Genomic DNA, 15,702 nt, shown 5'->3' with positions numbered 1-15,702 from the left:
CACTTCCAGTTTTCTGGTGGTATAGGGAGATAAGAGTCTCACAGACTTTCTTTCCTGGGCTGGCTTTGAACGATGATGCTCAGAACTCCGTCTCCTTAATATCTAGGATGATAGGTGAGAGCCACTGGCACTGGGCTTCACATGATTATTTTATTTACAGATATGAGAGTTGAAGCTATAGTTCAATGAAGGTCAAACAGCCCACTGCACACATAGAGAAGTTGGTGAAAGACTGATGGGCAGTCTGTCCAATGAAGGGAGAAAAGAGCCCTGAAGTGAAACAAATGGATGAGGACAGGAAGGCCAGGAATAGCTACCACCAAGTATTGTAGCAAGAACAGAGTTGTGGATAAAATGAACTACTTTGAAGATTGGATAACATACTTTGGTATAGATTTAGGTTTGGAGAACCCAAAGTATAGAGATTTTTTGTATTAACTTTCAGAAAAATTAAGAAGCTGACACTAGGTAACCATTTTAATGATTAAGACATCCATCACTTAAGGTATCATATCCTGGGTGAACAACAATGGAAATTAATTCTGACAAAAAGGAAACTGTGAATTCTAATAGAAATAAAATTTCAAGCCCGCACAAGGCCTGAAAAAGTCAGAGTAATTTATCCTTGGCTTCAGGCAGAATTACCATAAACCATGCAAGATAGATATTTTTCCTATGTTAAATGACTTTCAGAAAAGGAAGGGTTTCCATAATTTCCTCTAGTAACTCATTGTTGTGTTTAATAATTTCACTGTCAAAAAGCAATTTCTCATATCATCTCTGCCCATGACTCCATAGTTTCAAGTCTATTTCTCTGTTAGTGTTATCAAGGGGTGGTGAATGGCTTCACTGTCCACTGGAAGACACACTTAAATTGCGATTACAGCTCCACTTCAAGCTTTCATTCTCTGCTTTCATTCTCTAAACTAAATACAGTCTTTTTGATTTTTCAACATGGTGGATCAGCCTTAGAAAGTACATTTTAATTCTCCAAACTTCTTTCTTGCAATAAAACAAACATGGCAAATGTGATAGAAATAGTATTAGATAACATGCGATGAAGGTCCCTTTCTCTATCTTACAATGACAGTTTAAATGAAGGAGCAGTATTAGGTTTGTGAACTAAGCTAAATCTACTTGGTATATGAACAAACTGGCACTCGAGAAAGACTATTGAAAAATTACCCCTAATCTCATAAAAATAGGGCATCCATGCTGAGTTTATTGACCTATAAGAACAGTATTTCATATTGTAATAGAAAAGTTGAAAAGACATACATGTTCTGAATATCACTGAACTAAAAGTACTACTGCAAGAATGAAACTCATTTCAACAATCTCTCATGCAAAACACTGTTAGGAAAAGAATTGACAGGCAGAAACTAATAGGTACAATGCCACAGGCATACATCTAACTCCTAAGTAAACCTCTCAAATAATTGTGAATAAAGTAATCTTGATTGGATCATATTACTTTATTATAGTGCTTCGAGCACTATTGTGTATATATAATTAATTGTAATAGCAATGTTTTCTTCGATCCAATGCTAGCTACTATAGCAAATAAAGTGTCAAAAACCAACTTCTAAAATCCTTGTCAATAACATTTATTGCGGTGGGTGTAATGTTTCCTTTTGACATATATAATCTGAGGTTTCATTACAGTAAGAGCTGTCTCAGCCAGAAATCTGCAAAGCATAAATCTCTATGAGGCTGCCACTTGGATAATTCACTCAAACAATACTTATGGACAGTCCAAATAATGACCTTGAGAATCTGTAGGAAAATGATCAGAATAGAGAGATGAGAAAGAACACAGCAATTTCATGGGAACTGAATATTCAACAAATGATAGGTGCAGAACATGAATCAGATCATAGAGAACTGGAAGGTTCTAGAGAAAGAAAAGGGCCCAAAAACCTTCCTAACAGAAGAAATCCTCGGACAAGAGCACAGAAGTGCACAAGAACACAGCAGAGCAACCTGTCAACCTGCAGCTGACAGTCCATTGAACACTTACCAGAACAGAATACTACATGGCATTTTATTGCCCCAACACTGCCTTTACACAAAAATATGACAGAAATATGGCTATTTGCCATGTATGCCTTTAAATGCTTGTCAATATAATCGATACAGTTACTAGTACTCAGATCTGTTAAATTAACTAAAGTTAAGGCACAAGTGCTGATCAAGGGAAAAAAAATCTCCTTGTATTACACAAATCACGCTATCCACTGAGGCTCTAAAACTCACCTAACAACACATGTAATTTGTAGGCTTTTCAAAATGTAAATGTAAAAACTTATGATGCATTGATATATCTTTCTTGTGGCAATAAAAAAACTTTTTAAGGAAAACTGAAGGAGTCCTTGGAACTTTAAAAACTAGATATTAGAGAGTATTGGTTTTAGTCAATCATTACACTAAATATTATTTAGGCTAACAATTTATCCAATGTACAAAAAAATGCAAGCTTAAAAATAATAAGGTAGAGAGAATATTATGAAAATTAGTATGTGAGTAATAATGTAGATATATTATGAATTGGGGTTGAAGATTTTATATATAGATACATAATACATATATACAATATAGAGAGAGAGGGGGAGAGAGAGCTCACTTTTAAGATTAAAAACAAACACAAATACAAATTTTGGTATGCTTACTTCTCGATCAAGCCCAGCTGCCACTGTGATAATGTCTCCAGTCTCATTGTTGATTGTAAACATGTTGGGTGATGGGGTGCTCGGAGCTTGGGACAGGATTCTGTACCTCAGCATTCCATTCAGAGCATTGGGATCATCAGCATCAATTGCAGTTACAGTCATCACGTATGTCCCTAGAGACAGTGAAGAGGAGCAATGAAGAATGCTAGCCTTCATTACAGTCTACCTACAAAAAGGGGAATATGTTTTACTCCATCCCATACTGGTGTTTAGAATTCAAGGCTTCTCACTTGCTCAGCTGGTGCTCGACCATTTTAGCTGCAGTTCCATCAAGAGTTTTTGCTCATTATTTTGAGGATAGACTCTCTCAGAGTTTTCTATCTGGGCTGGCTTCAGAACTACATTCTTCATAGTTCAGCCTCTTGAGTAGCTAGGATTACAGGCATGAGACCTGGCTCACACATTAACAGATATCATGTCTACCTGCTTATTTTTCAAAAATTTTATCCATATCTGCATGCCTGCTTATGAGTTAGTTTCCTCTCCTACTAGAATTTAGGTTCATATAGGACAGAAACTTGCTTATCATTCCTATAAACACAGTAAGGAACAGGATCAAGCACAAAGCATCTGCTTTACCATTCATTATTCAATGAATGAATGGATGGATGAACGGTTTTTTAAAAGTTTATTTCCAAACCTTGAGCCAAAGTAATGAGAAAAGCTCAGTTTGATTCAAGAGTCATAACACTGCCAATCTTTGACTAGAAGATATTTTCAAACTACAGGAAATACACGAATAAAATGTCTTTAATTTAAATGTAGTTACAGTTTTTAATTTGGAAAGGCTTAAATGCAAATTCATGGTCAAGTAAGTAATGAATTTAGCTTGAATGGCTTAATTTGAACAATATCTGGGAAGCTGTATATTTAATAAAATTTGAACCAATAAAAAAAGTAGAAATGGTTTTGAGCAAACGAAACTTCAGACCTAATAACTAGAACATGAGTAAGACAAATAGAAAAGGTCAAAAATTATGTACATATGACCATATAAGATGCTGTTAAGTGAAATGAACCCCAAGATAGGGGCACAAATTTTTTTTTCTTTCTTGCTATTGTTTCTAATGTATTTATAATGTACCATGCGATTTTTTGTTTCTTTGTATGTTCCTCCCCCATGGTATAACCCGTTTTCACTGTATTTGATGTGGGTGCCCTGCATCTCTAATTCAGGAGGGGAAGGGAAAAAAACAATGCTTAAATAGAGATAAGGTTGACCCATTGTAACAATGAGATGTACAAGACACTATGTTGAAAACAAACTGTATAACTTTGGCGGAGGTGAGGAATGTAGTTGTGGAGGTGGGGGGGGGGGGAAGGGATGGTAGGGAAAAAACAAAGGAGGCAACAATGCTCGGTAGGAAATGTACCTTGCTCATGTAACTGTAACCCTTCTGTACAATAGTTTTACAATAAAAAAGTACCAAAAAAAGAAACAAAACTTCAGTTCCAAAAAAGGTTAAGGTTTATCTATTTTGAGAATATTCATATATTTTAATATGGAAATACTTAACAAGCCTCATTTATAACAAGTTTTTTTAACTATAACATGGATGGGAGCTCTTCTGTAAATGTGTCTTGGAAAATAGCCACAGCTTCCTGAGCTCCCTTCCAGCCCTCCCTTCCCCCCTCCCTCTCCTATCCTCATCTGAGATTATAAAGAAGTACACTTAAATCAAGAAAAAAGTGCTTGTTTATGGAACAGTTGCTAATTTCTATAAATTTTGCTCATGAACAAAGTTACATGATCCCATACAGATGACCAAGGCATCATGTAACACAAGCTTAAATACAGAAGTTTTATAAAATATAAAATAAATAATATAGTTCATTAAATCTCTCTAACCATCAAGTCTTCTCAGGAAAGCTTACTTGACTGCCTTGCCCACTAGAGGTTTTAAAATAGGCCTCTCAGACTTAGCTAGTCTACCGTGACTGAAATCTTAGGTGTTTTCAGTGCAAAGACCTGAAACATTTGTCAAATACCACTTTCTAAGTGGAGAAGCTTCCCGCAAGTACTGTTTCTAGGCCAGGCCTCTTTTCCTTGTGCTTGCTGAAAAGAGGGCAGCAGAGGACACCATAGACACCCTCAAGTCAGTGTCCAGTGTAGCTAGAGGGCAGTAGTCAACAGCTGTCACCAGCTCCTGACTGCTACTGGTTTTCCTTCAACACCTGCTCCAAGGAACACCGACCTTCCAGGCAGTTGGGCTTTAGTTCCTACTCTGTCTCCTGTGATCAAATCGGTCCTTTACAGGCAAAAAGCCTTTTTTCTTCTGTTTTCAAGTTGCTTTGACTTTACTGGAGCACAATGAAAGGTTCCTATAGATTCTACATGATGAAAGTATGAAATTGTAGTATATATTGTTTTCAAAGATGAGGAAAATGGTCATGTGTACGGTTTTTACTTTTCAATGTTTTCTCCTAAGTTACCTTCCCTTTGCTCTAAAATATTATGGCTGAAATTAAATGACAACAAAAGACTTGCACAATTTCTCGTTTGTAGCTTACATGACAGTGTCAGCTTACACAACATTTACTTAAGTCATCTCTAAATTATTATTTGCAACTTACCAGGCTTTGATCCTTCAGGTACGGTCCCATTCCAAACCTGGTGCAAGAACTCAGGTCTGTTATCATTCATGTCAATAACATTGATGACAATGTCAATGGGATTCTCCACTTGATTGCCATTAATATCTACTGCATGTGCCCTCAGCTGCAAAAATAATCAGAAAACATACTTAACAGATTTTTTGTGAGAAGATAAAATATACAATTACAATGATACTGAAGTAGTGAATGGAGTGAGTTTAGAAGCAAAATAAAACCTGAGTAGCCTAACTCCATATAAACAGGGCAGGTAGAGAAGAATTGTACCCGGGGATCAGGTGGTTTTAACTCATTTAGTCTAACACCAAAGAGTTAAGATGGCAATGACTGGCACTTGAAGATGAGACAACAAGAGTTTCAGAATGTGAGTTAACCCATGGTCGTACATCATTCTGTCTGTTGACAGAACCCAGATGCAAAGCCGGTTCTGTCCTGATCTAAACTTTTTTTAACTGAATATATAGGATAGAGTCAGGGTAAGTAAAACTGTGGTGTTCCCACAGAGCAGTCACAAAGATCCAGAGAATAGGACAGAAACAAAAATTAAATATGCACAGGGAGTATTCACACACTGCTCTTTTTAAATTGCAAAGTCATTCATGAACATCAAAAATACATGAGCATCTAAGGTAGCTGTTCTTCTCCATAGCTCTCAGTGTGGGACATATGCTTTGAGAAGTTTTATTATTTTTCTTTTAATTCAATGTAATCACTTAGTTATTCTTGGCAGACTATCTGTGAAGTCTTTTCATCTGGCAAATATTTTTTTCTTCTTTTTCAAAGGTAGTGTTAGTGTTCCATGGAATTGTCTCCTATTAGCTGGAATGCTGCTATAGTTTTCCTTTTGTGTCTGATCCTGTTGGCTCAGTTGGATGGGTTCCATCACATTGATAAAAATGCACCAATATATTATTGTTTGTTTAGACATTATTAAACACATGGCACAATGTAAATTTTATTATTTCTTTTCAATACCTATAAGGATGATTTATTTTCCCTTGACACATGTAATGTATTATATTCAATTAATGTATTTTTAATACTGAATCTAAGTTAAAATGACATAAAATATGTAATCTTAATACTTGCAAATCTGTAATTACATTTTGGTTTTGGCATTGGTCTGTTAATATGCAAATAGCAAGAACAAAAGTTTATTCCAAAACTTACTTAAATATATTCATTTCCTAAGCTTTAAACAAAGGAGTTCAGTGAGAATTCATATAAGAAGACAATGGATTTTCATTCTATTCATATTTACAAATATTCACACATCAGAGACTAGTCCAATTAAAGACTATACTATTATGTGCTAACTAATCAAGTTTCTCCACTGATACCATGCAGTCTGACATTAAGAATGCTTACTTCTTTCTCTGTGTTTTAGAAGAATATAAAAAAGTATTATAATAACCTACCTAATCCTTCAAGAATTTTGAAATAATGGGCTGATAGATAATCAATTCTTTGGCAGAGGTAATATTGAGGAGTGTTCAGAAATTAACCCATTTTTATTCTTTATGAGCTTGTCTGTCTGTTTAGATGTAGGGAAATCTACAAAATTTTTAAGCATAATTTTACATGTTTGTCCAAATACAAAATTCAATGAATATCAGTGAGAAAAATAGGAGATTAGCAACAAATACATGAGAACATGGGATGAAATATTGGTGATTAAGTGTCAATACATCCAAGAGCAGCTGCTGTTAAGATACCAGTAGAAATCAAAGGGGGTCTATATTCCTGTCTCTTTTAGTAAAGTCATTTCTCACAGGTAAAAATGCAACTGGAGAGATGAGCAACTTAGAATATTCCTGGGAAACCCTAATATATTACAATTTTTAAAATGAATTTCACAGTGTAAAAACCGTGTTATAAAGGCAGGCACAAGTGGCTCATGCCTATAATCCTAGCTACTCAGGAGGCAGAGATCTGAGGATTGTGCTTTGAAGCTAGTCAGGGAGAGGAACATCTACTAGACTCTTTTTTCTAAGTAATCACTCAAAAGCTGGAAGTAGAGTTCTGCCTCAAGTGGTAGAACACTAGCCTTGAGCACAAAAGCTGAAGGACAGTGCCCAGGCCCTTAGTTCAAGCTCCAGCTCCAGGACTGGTACACATAGATACACAGACACACACAAAACCTTATATTTTCCAATGATACAACTGTAAGCAGTGTTTAGTAACACAGAGATAATAATAACAGATGGAAAATAATGATGTTTTTCAGGAAGGATCTCATGTTTTGTGCCCAAGGAGGCTGATGATCATTTCGCCTAGCTAGGAGAGCTGTGGTTCCAGGCTACCCCGGGGAAATTGTTAGCAAGATACCATTTCAACCAACAAGCTGAGTAGACTGGAACCACAGTCTTCTGAACTCTTCCTTCTGAATAGTTAGAATTACAGGCACAATCCATCCACAAAAGATCCTCAACAACAGAAAGAAAAATAAACAATCCAAAAGAAAATAGTCCAAGAGTAAGAGATGCTATTTAATTCTTATACATGACATTAATAATGTTGTTGTCACTGTCATATATTTTACATGGAAAACTTTCCATCCCATTCCTACAAATTTATAGTTTTATAGAAGCATACATCTAAAGGTCAGAATGACATGCAAACATTACTGAGGATTTTAGCCAATCTGACCTCTCATTCTTTTTCTTTCTCCTCTCAGCATAATTTCATTCTTACCAAGAGCATACATCAATTCAACAAAAAATTAAAATTATTAAAGTAAGTCAAAAGGCTACAGATCTAGTGCATAAATGCTCATTGTCAAAGGCTTAGTGGCAGGAGGCTTTGCTAAATTCCATACACATTCTGAAGAGAAAGACTACACAGACTTATTGGAAGACTGAAATCTTACATGAAACCGAGCTATCAGCTCCCGGTCCAGAGGCTTTGTCACGGACAGCTGTCCTGAGATGGGGTTGATAATGAAGATGCCAGTCGGAGGCTGGTCAGCTCCTGGACCAGTTACGCTGTACCGCAGTGAGAGGTTTGTATCTCTATCAGACCTGATCTGAAGATCAAGCAAACAATCACATTAAAGGAGAGAATAAATGAGCTCATTAGAGAGAGGACACGCTGCACTTCATGCCCTTGTTCAGGAACAAACTTGCTCTATCTCTTCCTCGACCACCGAAGAAACTCTCCCCGGTCCTCCTCCTCTTCTTTGCTTTTGGTGACAGGCTTTAAAAAGAGATGTCATTTATTGCCAGCAAGACAGAGAAACAATGCCAGCTTTAAAAAAAATGTTCAGGCTGGGAGCCAGTGGCTCACACCTGGGCGCCAGTGGCTCACGCCTATAATCCTAGCTATTCAGGAGGCCGAGATCTGAGAATCACGGTTCAAAGCCAGCCCGGGCAGGAAAGACAGTGAGACTCTCTCCAATAAACCACTCAGAAAAACGGAAGTGGTACTGTGGCTTAAGTGGTAGAGTGCTAGCCTTGAGCTGAAGAGCACAGGGGCAGAGCCCAGGCCCAGAGTTCAAGCCCCATGACCGACAAAAAAAAAAAAAAAATGTCCAATGCATTTGCTACTGGCATTTTTAGCAAACCATAACATTTTTTTCCTTTATCCCCAAAGCTATCTGTGGAGGGTAGAGTTCATCATGGAGCATCATGTGATAGGTATCTTCTGGGGTCTGTGCTGGAACAGTGAGTTTGAGACACATTTGGGGATCCATGAATTTACATACCCAACAAGCATTGTCATCTTGTGTCTACTACCTGGGGAGCTGCACGTACATATGAGTAATCCAAGAGATAACAAAAGAAAATAACTTGTTTTCTGAAACACTCTAGAAATTCTACCTATACAAAAAAAAATCTACCTATACAAAGATAGCTTTTGTGCATACAGATCTTAAGTTCTGATATATTAAAAATATAAACAAAACAAAAGCATTTCCAACATAAAGATATCTCTAACATATCTAACATATACCTGCCACCTTACATGGAAAAATTAATATTATAACACGTACCCTGACAAGCTCTTGAGGAAAAGGTCCTCTGGAGTTTTCGGGCAAGTTGATAGGAGGGATCACCCAATCTCTCTTCTGTCTTTGTAGGTGGCCACTGTGCTTGGTGAATTGTCTTGGGAATACTATTTCTTCAATTTCATGTGACTCCTTTGCATTAAAATACAAGATATTCCTGAGGACTAGGAAAATTATTTTCTAACAGAATTTTGCTATTTATGGTTACCTATGTGTTTCATACCATGTTTCATTACGAACAAAAAAACCCTCTATTCTTTCTCCTGTCCTTTCCCCTATTTTTGGAGGGGGGTTGCACTGTTAATTGAAAAGTTGAATACTTAACAATTTATTATATTGTTCAATTGTGTAAACTACTGGCAATTTCTATAAACCATCTTAGATAACAGTTAACATTATGCTAAATTGAATAGTACCCTTTTATATATTTCTCATTAGTTTAAACCACAGTTCAGGTAATGTGTTCCTGTACATTAAATTTAGATCTTGATGTGCTCAACTATAATTTGAGTTCCATAGAAGTTTAATACATATTACTAAAGAATGTCTCAAATATTTATGACCCTATTAAATCCCACAGAATTAATGTTGTAATTATTCTAAACCTATGTCAGTTGTGATGAATGCTGTGAATGACCCACTTTGCACACTAGGTATTAATCTCTGCTACATGTCAACATTTCCTTCTGTTTCCTCTCCAAATCTGCAGACACTTTAGCCATTAGCTATTACTGCTTCAGTGCAAATATCTAAGTTGAAGCAACTTTGCCAGAACACAGAGTCAACAATAGCAGTAACAATACCTTTTCAGTCAATCACTTTCCACTTTCTCACTACATACACAAATGGCATGCTTTCCTTTAACAGTTAATAGTTTAACAACTAAAATCTCACAAGTTGATACGACAACAGTAGTGTAAGAGAAAATTTATATATTTCCCTCTGTTATACTCATTCATATTTGACTATGGATACATATATTTATAATTAAATACCAGAAATGAAAATATGTGTTCTTATCTGTCAATCTAATAAATACACAAGATATAATTTCCAAGTTCATAAAACCATGGGCTTCTGAATATCTGAGTGAATTAATTCAAAGAACATGGATATTCAGAAGATAATACCATAACTTTTTGGAAGAATTTATTATATCTTGTTTAAAATTCCTGATATAGTAACTTATAGTAAGTGCTCAATAAATGTGCACTGAAATGAACAGCAACTGAATTGCTAGGCTAGATATCTCATTCATTTTAGTTCTTAGCAAAGGGAGTATATCATTCCCAAATGGCATACCAGTACAATAGATAATTCATACTCCTCCATTTGTTTGTTAAAAAACAAAACTGAACCCAACACTTATTGCTAGAAATGCATTCCTGCTATCACTGTAAATCTGTACTTCCTATCCACTAAAGGTGACTGATGATGTCTTGCAAAGAAGTGTTTGTTTTGTGGTTTTACTTAATGGGTTCTAAAGCTTCTAAGAAATTTAAAAGAAGCTACTCCTCTCTTAAATTATAAATTTCAAAACATACACAGGACTTCCAATTGTAATTTCTGGTTGATTACTAAGTATAACACATTAAAAACATAAGAAAATATTATTAGAGGGGCTGCAGTTGATAAAAATTCAAATACTAGCCACCCACTTACATGACATGCAGCCAAGTACATATTTAGATCAGAGTGCTCATGTCTGATTTTTACACATCTGCTTCAACGCCATATTTAGTTATGATACCTTGGCAGATTCTTCCACAAAGGTGGGCTTGAGGCTCAGTTTTACCGCCATTTGCCACTTCTCCTGGGTCTCTTGGTCTTGGGCATATATCAGGAATTTGGCCTGCTCGGAAGAGAGTGGAAAGCTTCTCAGGGCATACACCATGCCATCTTCATCTACCTTGAAGTCTGCTGGCTCACTGCTTTCATACTGTACTTTCCTTTTGCCATTGCAGTTGCTGAAATTCACTGTAAAAATAACAAACAGATAAACCTAATTATAGCATGAAGGCAAAAACAATTAACATCTAAGCCTACATCAGATTTAAGTTAAATCACAAAACACGGTCAAATGAAACATACAAATTCTATTTTCACACTATGAAAGGCATTTTTGTACCACAGAAAAACAGTCAGCATCCTATATCTGCAAGTTTTATCTGAGGATTCAGCCATCCTCAATCAACTATAGACTAGACATACTCTTAAAATATTACATGTGTAATGATGTGAACGGATTCCTTTTCATCATTCCCTACACAAGAAGCTAGAGCTATTTACACAGCATTTATATTGCATCAGACATTAGAAGAAATTAAGTACATTACATGTGGTTCTCAAATTTCAGCCTCCTGAGTAACTAAGATTATAGGCATGAGCCACTGATACCTGGCTTGAAAAGAAAAATTTTAATCTAAAAAGAAAAATTCTGTGACTTAGAATGAGGAATACATGCCAGGTGCCAGTAGCTCATGCCTATAATTCTTGTTACTCTGAAGGCTGAATCTGAGTTTGCAGTTCAAAACCTGCCCAAGCAGGAATATCAGTAAACCTCTTTATCTACAAAAAGCCGATTAGAACTGTGGCTGAAGTGGTAAAGTGAAGTGGTAAAGCAAAACGCTAAGGGATGGCTCCCAGAATCTGAATGAAAGATAAAAAAGATTTCAGTGCATTATCTTCATTTCACGTGCATTAATTTAAGATTGGAAAAATTTGGTTCTTTCTTAAATTCAGTCTCAATTAGTTTATGTGTCAACAGACAATAAAAATTAAATCCTCTATATATGAATGTAGGATGGATATGTATTTATGGATGTAGAATAAGCAAAACAAAAATAAAAATGCTCTTTAAGGAAGATTATTTCCTTAGCAGCCTTTACTCACTTTTTGAGAAAATTCATAAAGGATCAAATAAAAACCAATTTTTCATTTCCATAAACAACTGGTATTGCATTGTGACTATAATTGTGTGGTATACACTTTGTAAAGCAATTAATATGTTCACATTACAAAATACAGTCTCATACACTCCCTCACCCTTTCCACAAAATTGATGATAGTTCTTTCATTTTATTAAAATAAATTCACTGTGGGGAAAAAATAAAATAAATTCACTGTGACATACACAGGAACACACCAAATAACACACACACACACACACACACACACACACACACACACACACACACACAGAACTATTTCTTTTAGTAGCTATGAATCCTAGACAGAAGTAATAAAATACTTTAGCTATTGAATATATTATTTTCCACGTAATGTTATATACATCATCCTTCAGATTTTGATCAGTTTAAAATTGAAATATAAGTTATCTCCAACTAAATTGTGCTAAATCAGAATGCTGGTACTTGGAGTAGAATTATTCAAAAGATTGCTCCATCTTCCATACTATGAGACTTTAATTTTTGGAAATAAAGAGAATCCTTTTAAGAGAACAATAGCATTTACTGCTTGTTTTTTCTATTAGACACAACAAGATGAAAATAAAAAGTCTTACAAGTCTAAATGATACATTTTTGTCATAAAATACCTTTTGTTGTGTCACCAAAGGAATTCATAATATTTAAACTGAATCAACAAATCTACCTATAGATTAAATATTACTTCATTCAAGCCCCACGACCGACAAAAAATATATTACCACTTCAACGATATTCTTCACCAGTCTACACATTTTGCAACCTGCTCCTGAGTGGTCTTCTCACCACTGAATGATGATAACACTCACTGCTAAAGGAAATCTCTGCTGAGATTTTTCTCTTCCCTGCTTAAAACTAGTAATATGGTACAGTATAGTAGCCAGTATAGAAGGGTTTCCTAATTCTTGATTACTTCCGGTCTTCCAGTTTTCACAGCCATCCCCCTCTTCATCAAAACCCACACTCATGAGCTTGACGGGGACATCTTCCCACATTTCATACTGCAGCCCTACAATCAGGCCAGCATTCTGAAGAGAAGACCTCACCAAGATGCCCAACAGAAGATGCCACCCTCTAGCCTCATTTTCTGAGACTATTCTTTATTTCTGTTTAGTTTTCTGCATTTCCTGTCCCTCTACACACACTAACATGGTTTCTTTGTAGGAATTATAATAAGTAATTCTTATGTGTAAGTGATTTCATGTGGCTAGATCTCCTCTCCCCAAACAGACAGTAAATTGGTTTTGGTTTCGTGACAGCAAATTTTGGTTTCTTTGTCTCCTAAGACACCTAACACCAACAAGGAAAGTGTAAATGATCATTAAATATCCATTAATACCTTCCTTCCAACTTAAAAAAAAACAGACTGGAAAGTTAGAAGCATCTATAGCTTGCTATAGCAATACTCAGCAATAAAAGCCAATAAATCAAGTAACCAACAGACAGACCTACCAACCAACAAGCCCAGATATTTAAAAGAATCAGACTTTGTAGCAAGTTGTTGGTAGTAGAAGAAACTAAACGAATATCTGTTGACTTCCAGGCACTGCACAAAACAATTAATGTTATGTTATATGTTTCCATCTTACAAATTACCTCCTGAGTTAAGCTTCAACACTTTTGTTCTCAGTGAAGAATGGAAACTATTATCGTGACAATTGTTGTTTCATTTCAGTTGGTGACAGAAAAAGTGGTGTGAGCCTATGGCCCACACATATAATCCTAGTTACTAAGGAGGCTGAGATCTGAAGATTTGCAGTTTGAAGCCAACCCAGGTAGACAAGTTCTGAGACTCTTATCTCCAATTAACCATCATCAAGATCGAACCAGAGGCAAGGTCAGCTGTGGGGGGAAAAATTGCTGAGTGAGAGCCCAAGGCCCAGAGTTTAAGCTTCAGTTCTGGAACTTGTACATAAAAAAGCAAGTATAAAAGGAACCCAACTAAACTATGATTCTTGAAGCCTACAATATGACAATAAAATTAAAGAAGTGACAAAAGAGGCCTGATAAAATCTGATGAAGAGAATAACACCAATTTCAACCTCTAAGAGCAGCATCACGGTAAAGAGTATATTAAATGGTAGCATTCCCACAATATCCAACAGAGGGCAGTAGTTGGAGAGCTCTCAGATGGGAAGAGGTTATGGTGGGTGTACCTGTTCTGTTAATCTGGCACTCAGTTACCTATTTGTATTCAGGTGTTAAAGTGTTTAGTGAAGGGAAAGGAGACTTGTAAAAAAAGCATTTCCAAGGAACTAAAAAAAATGTGCTTTTGCCACAGTGTCACTGCACAGCCTCTGAATGAGATGAAGCTGATCTCAGAGAGTTTGACACTGCAAAAAGCAATTCCAAGGAAGTTGTGAAAAGGTCAATGAGCTGTTTCCCCCTTTCCTGTAATGCATAAGCAACATAAATTTAATACATGTGGTTACATTTTCTTGAGTTTCAGATACAAAGGCTAACACTCATGTGTGTTAATATTAAAATAAGCACAAATCTGGATATTATTCCAATAATTTAATTAATTTGTGCTGTGGATCAAACACAGTACTTTATCTGGGCTAAGTACATTTTCTGCCATGAGCTATTTTCCCAGCCCTATTTAGCTGAAAGACCTGTATGAAATTATATAACTCCCCTTAGCATCCAAGCAGTATAAGAGTCCTCACTATTTGATTTCATTTTGTTTGTTTGTTTATTGCTAGTACTGGGGCCTGGGCACTACCCCTTATCTATTTCACTCAAGGGCTAGTACTCTATCACTTGAGCCACGGCTCTACTTTTTACTCCCACAGACTTTCAGGCCTGAGGTGGCTTGAACCTTGATTTTCAAATCTCAGCCTCCTGAGTACCTAGGATTATAGGCATAAGCCATTGGTATTGAGCTAGAGAATCTTTACCTTAAAAAAGTTCTCAGTGCATATGAGTCCTAACTACATGGACATGGTGAAATACTCTATATGTAATACCTGGCTTAAAGTGACTGGCTTCCATGTATTAATACTTTATAGTCACATAAATTAAAATTCCTAAGAATTTCTATTGGCAATCAGTGAATCTCATTTACCGTTCACTCATCAACATTTATTGCCTGTTGTCTTGTTCCCTTGGGATAAGATGGAATAGTTTCTCAACTTTTACAACATTCGCCTCTTTTCCAGGACCAAGTTTTGAAACCAATACTAGAGGATTTGCTTTAAGATCGAATCTTAAATATTAATGGTAAAAACAAAGGTGGGAAACTGCTATGTTACAGAACCTTACTTATACCACCAGTATATATTCAATGAATATATATTCATATTAATAAATTATGTTCACTTATATAGCTTAAAAATGCCTCAATTTAAAAATAGAAGTAAGAAGGCACAGAATGTTGCAAAGGAACTACACAGAAAGAGGAAAAATA

At 35.9% G+C, this 15,702-nt stretch overlaps 1 protein-coding gene across 2 annotated transcripts in view; it reads right to left on the bottom strand.

Moving 5' to 3' along the window:
- Cdh2 (cadherin 2) overlaps window positions 1–15,702 on the bottom strand; it is a 227,472-nt gene that overhangs the window by 50,936 nt on the left and 160,834 nt on the right. For both annotated transcript variants that reach the window (XM_070029401.1, XM_070029402.1), the window contains 5 exons: window positions 11,099–11,325; window positions 9,334–9,480; window positions 8,212–8,367; window positions 5,304–5,448; window positions 2,670–2,842 (listed from right to left, as the gene is read on the bottom strand). In XM_070029401.1, the coding sequence (XP_069885502.1) occupies window positions 2,670–2,842; window positions 5,304–5,448; window positions 8,212–8,367; window positions 9,334–9,480; window positions 11,099–11,325 (848 nt within the window). The remainder of the gene's footprint in view (window positions 1–2,669; window positions 2,843–5,303; window positions 5,449–8,211; window positions 8,368–9,333; window positions 9,481–11,098; window positions 11,326–15,702) is intronic.

Source organism: Dipodomys merriami, unplaced genomic scaffold (genome assembly GCF_024711535.1).
Source record: "Dipodomys merriami isolate MVZ:Mamm:240054 unplaced genomic scaffold, mDipMer1.0.p SCAF_2, whole genome shotgun sequence".
NCBI lineage: Eukaryota > Metazoa > Chordata > Mammalia > Rodentia > Heteromyidae > Dipodomys > Dipodomys merriami.
Note: the sequence above shows the minus strand (reverse complement) of the source record. Positions and strands in the feature narration are given on the sequence as shown.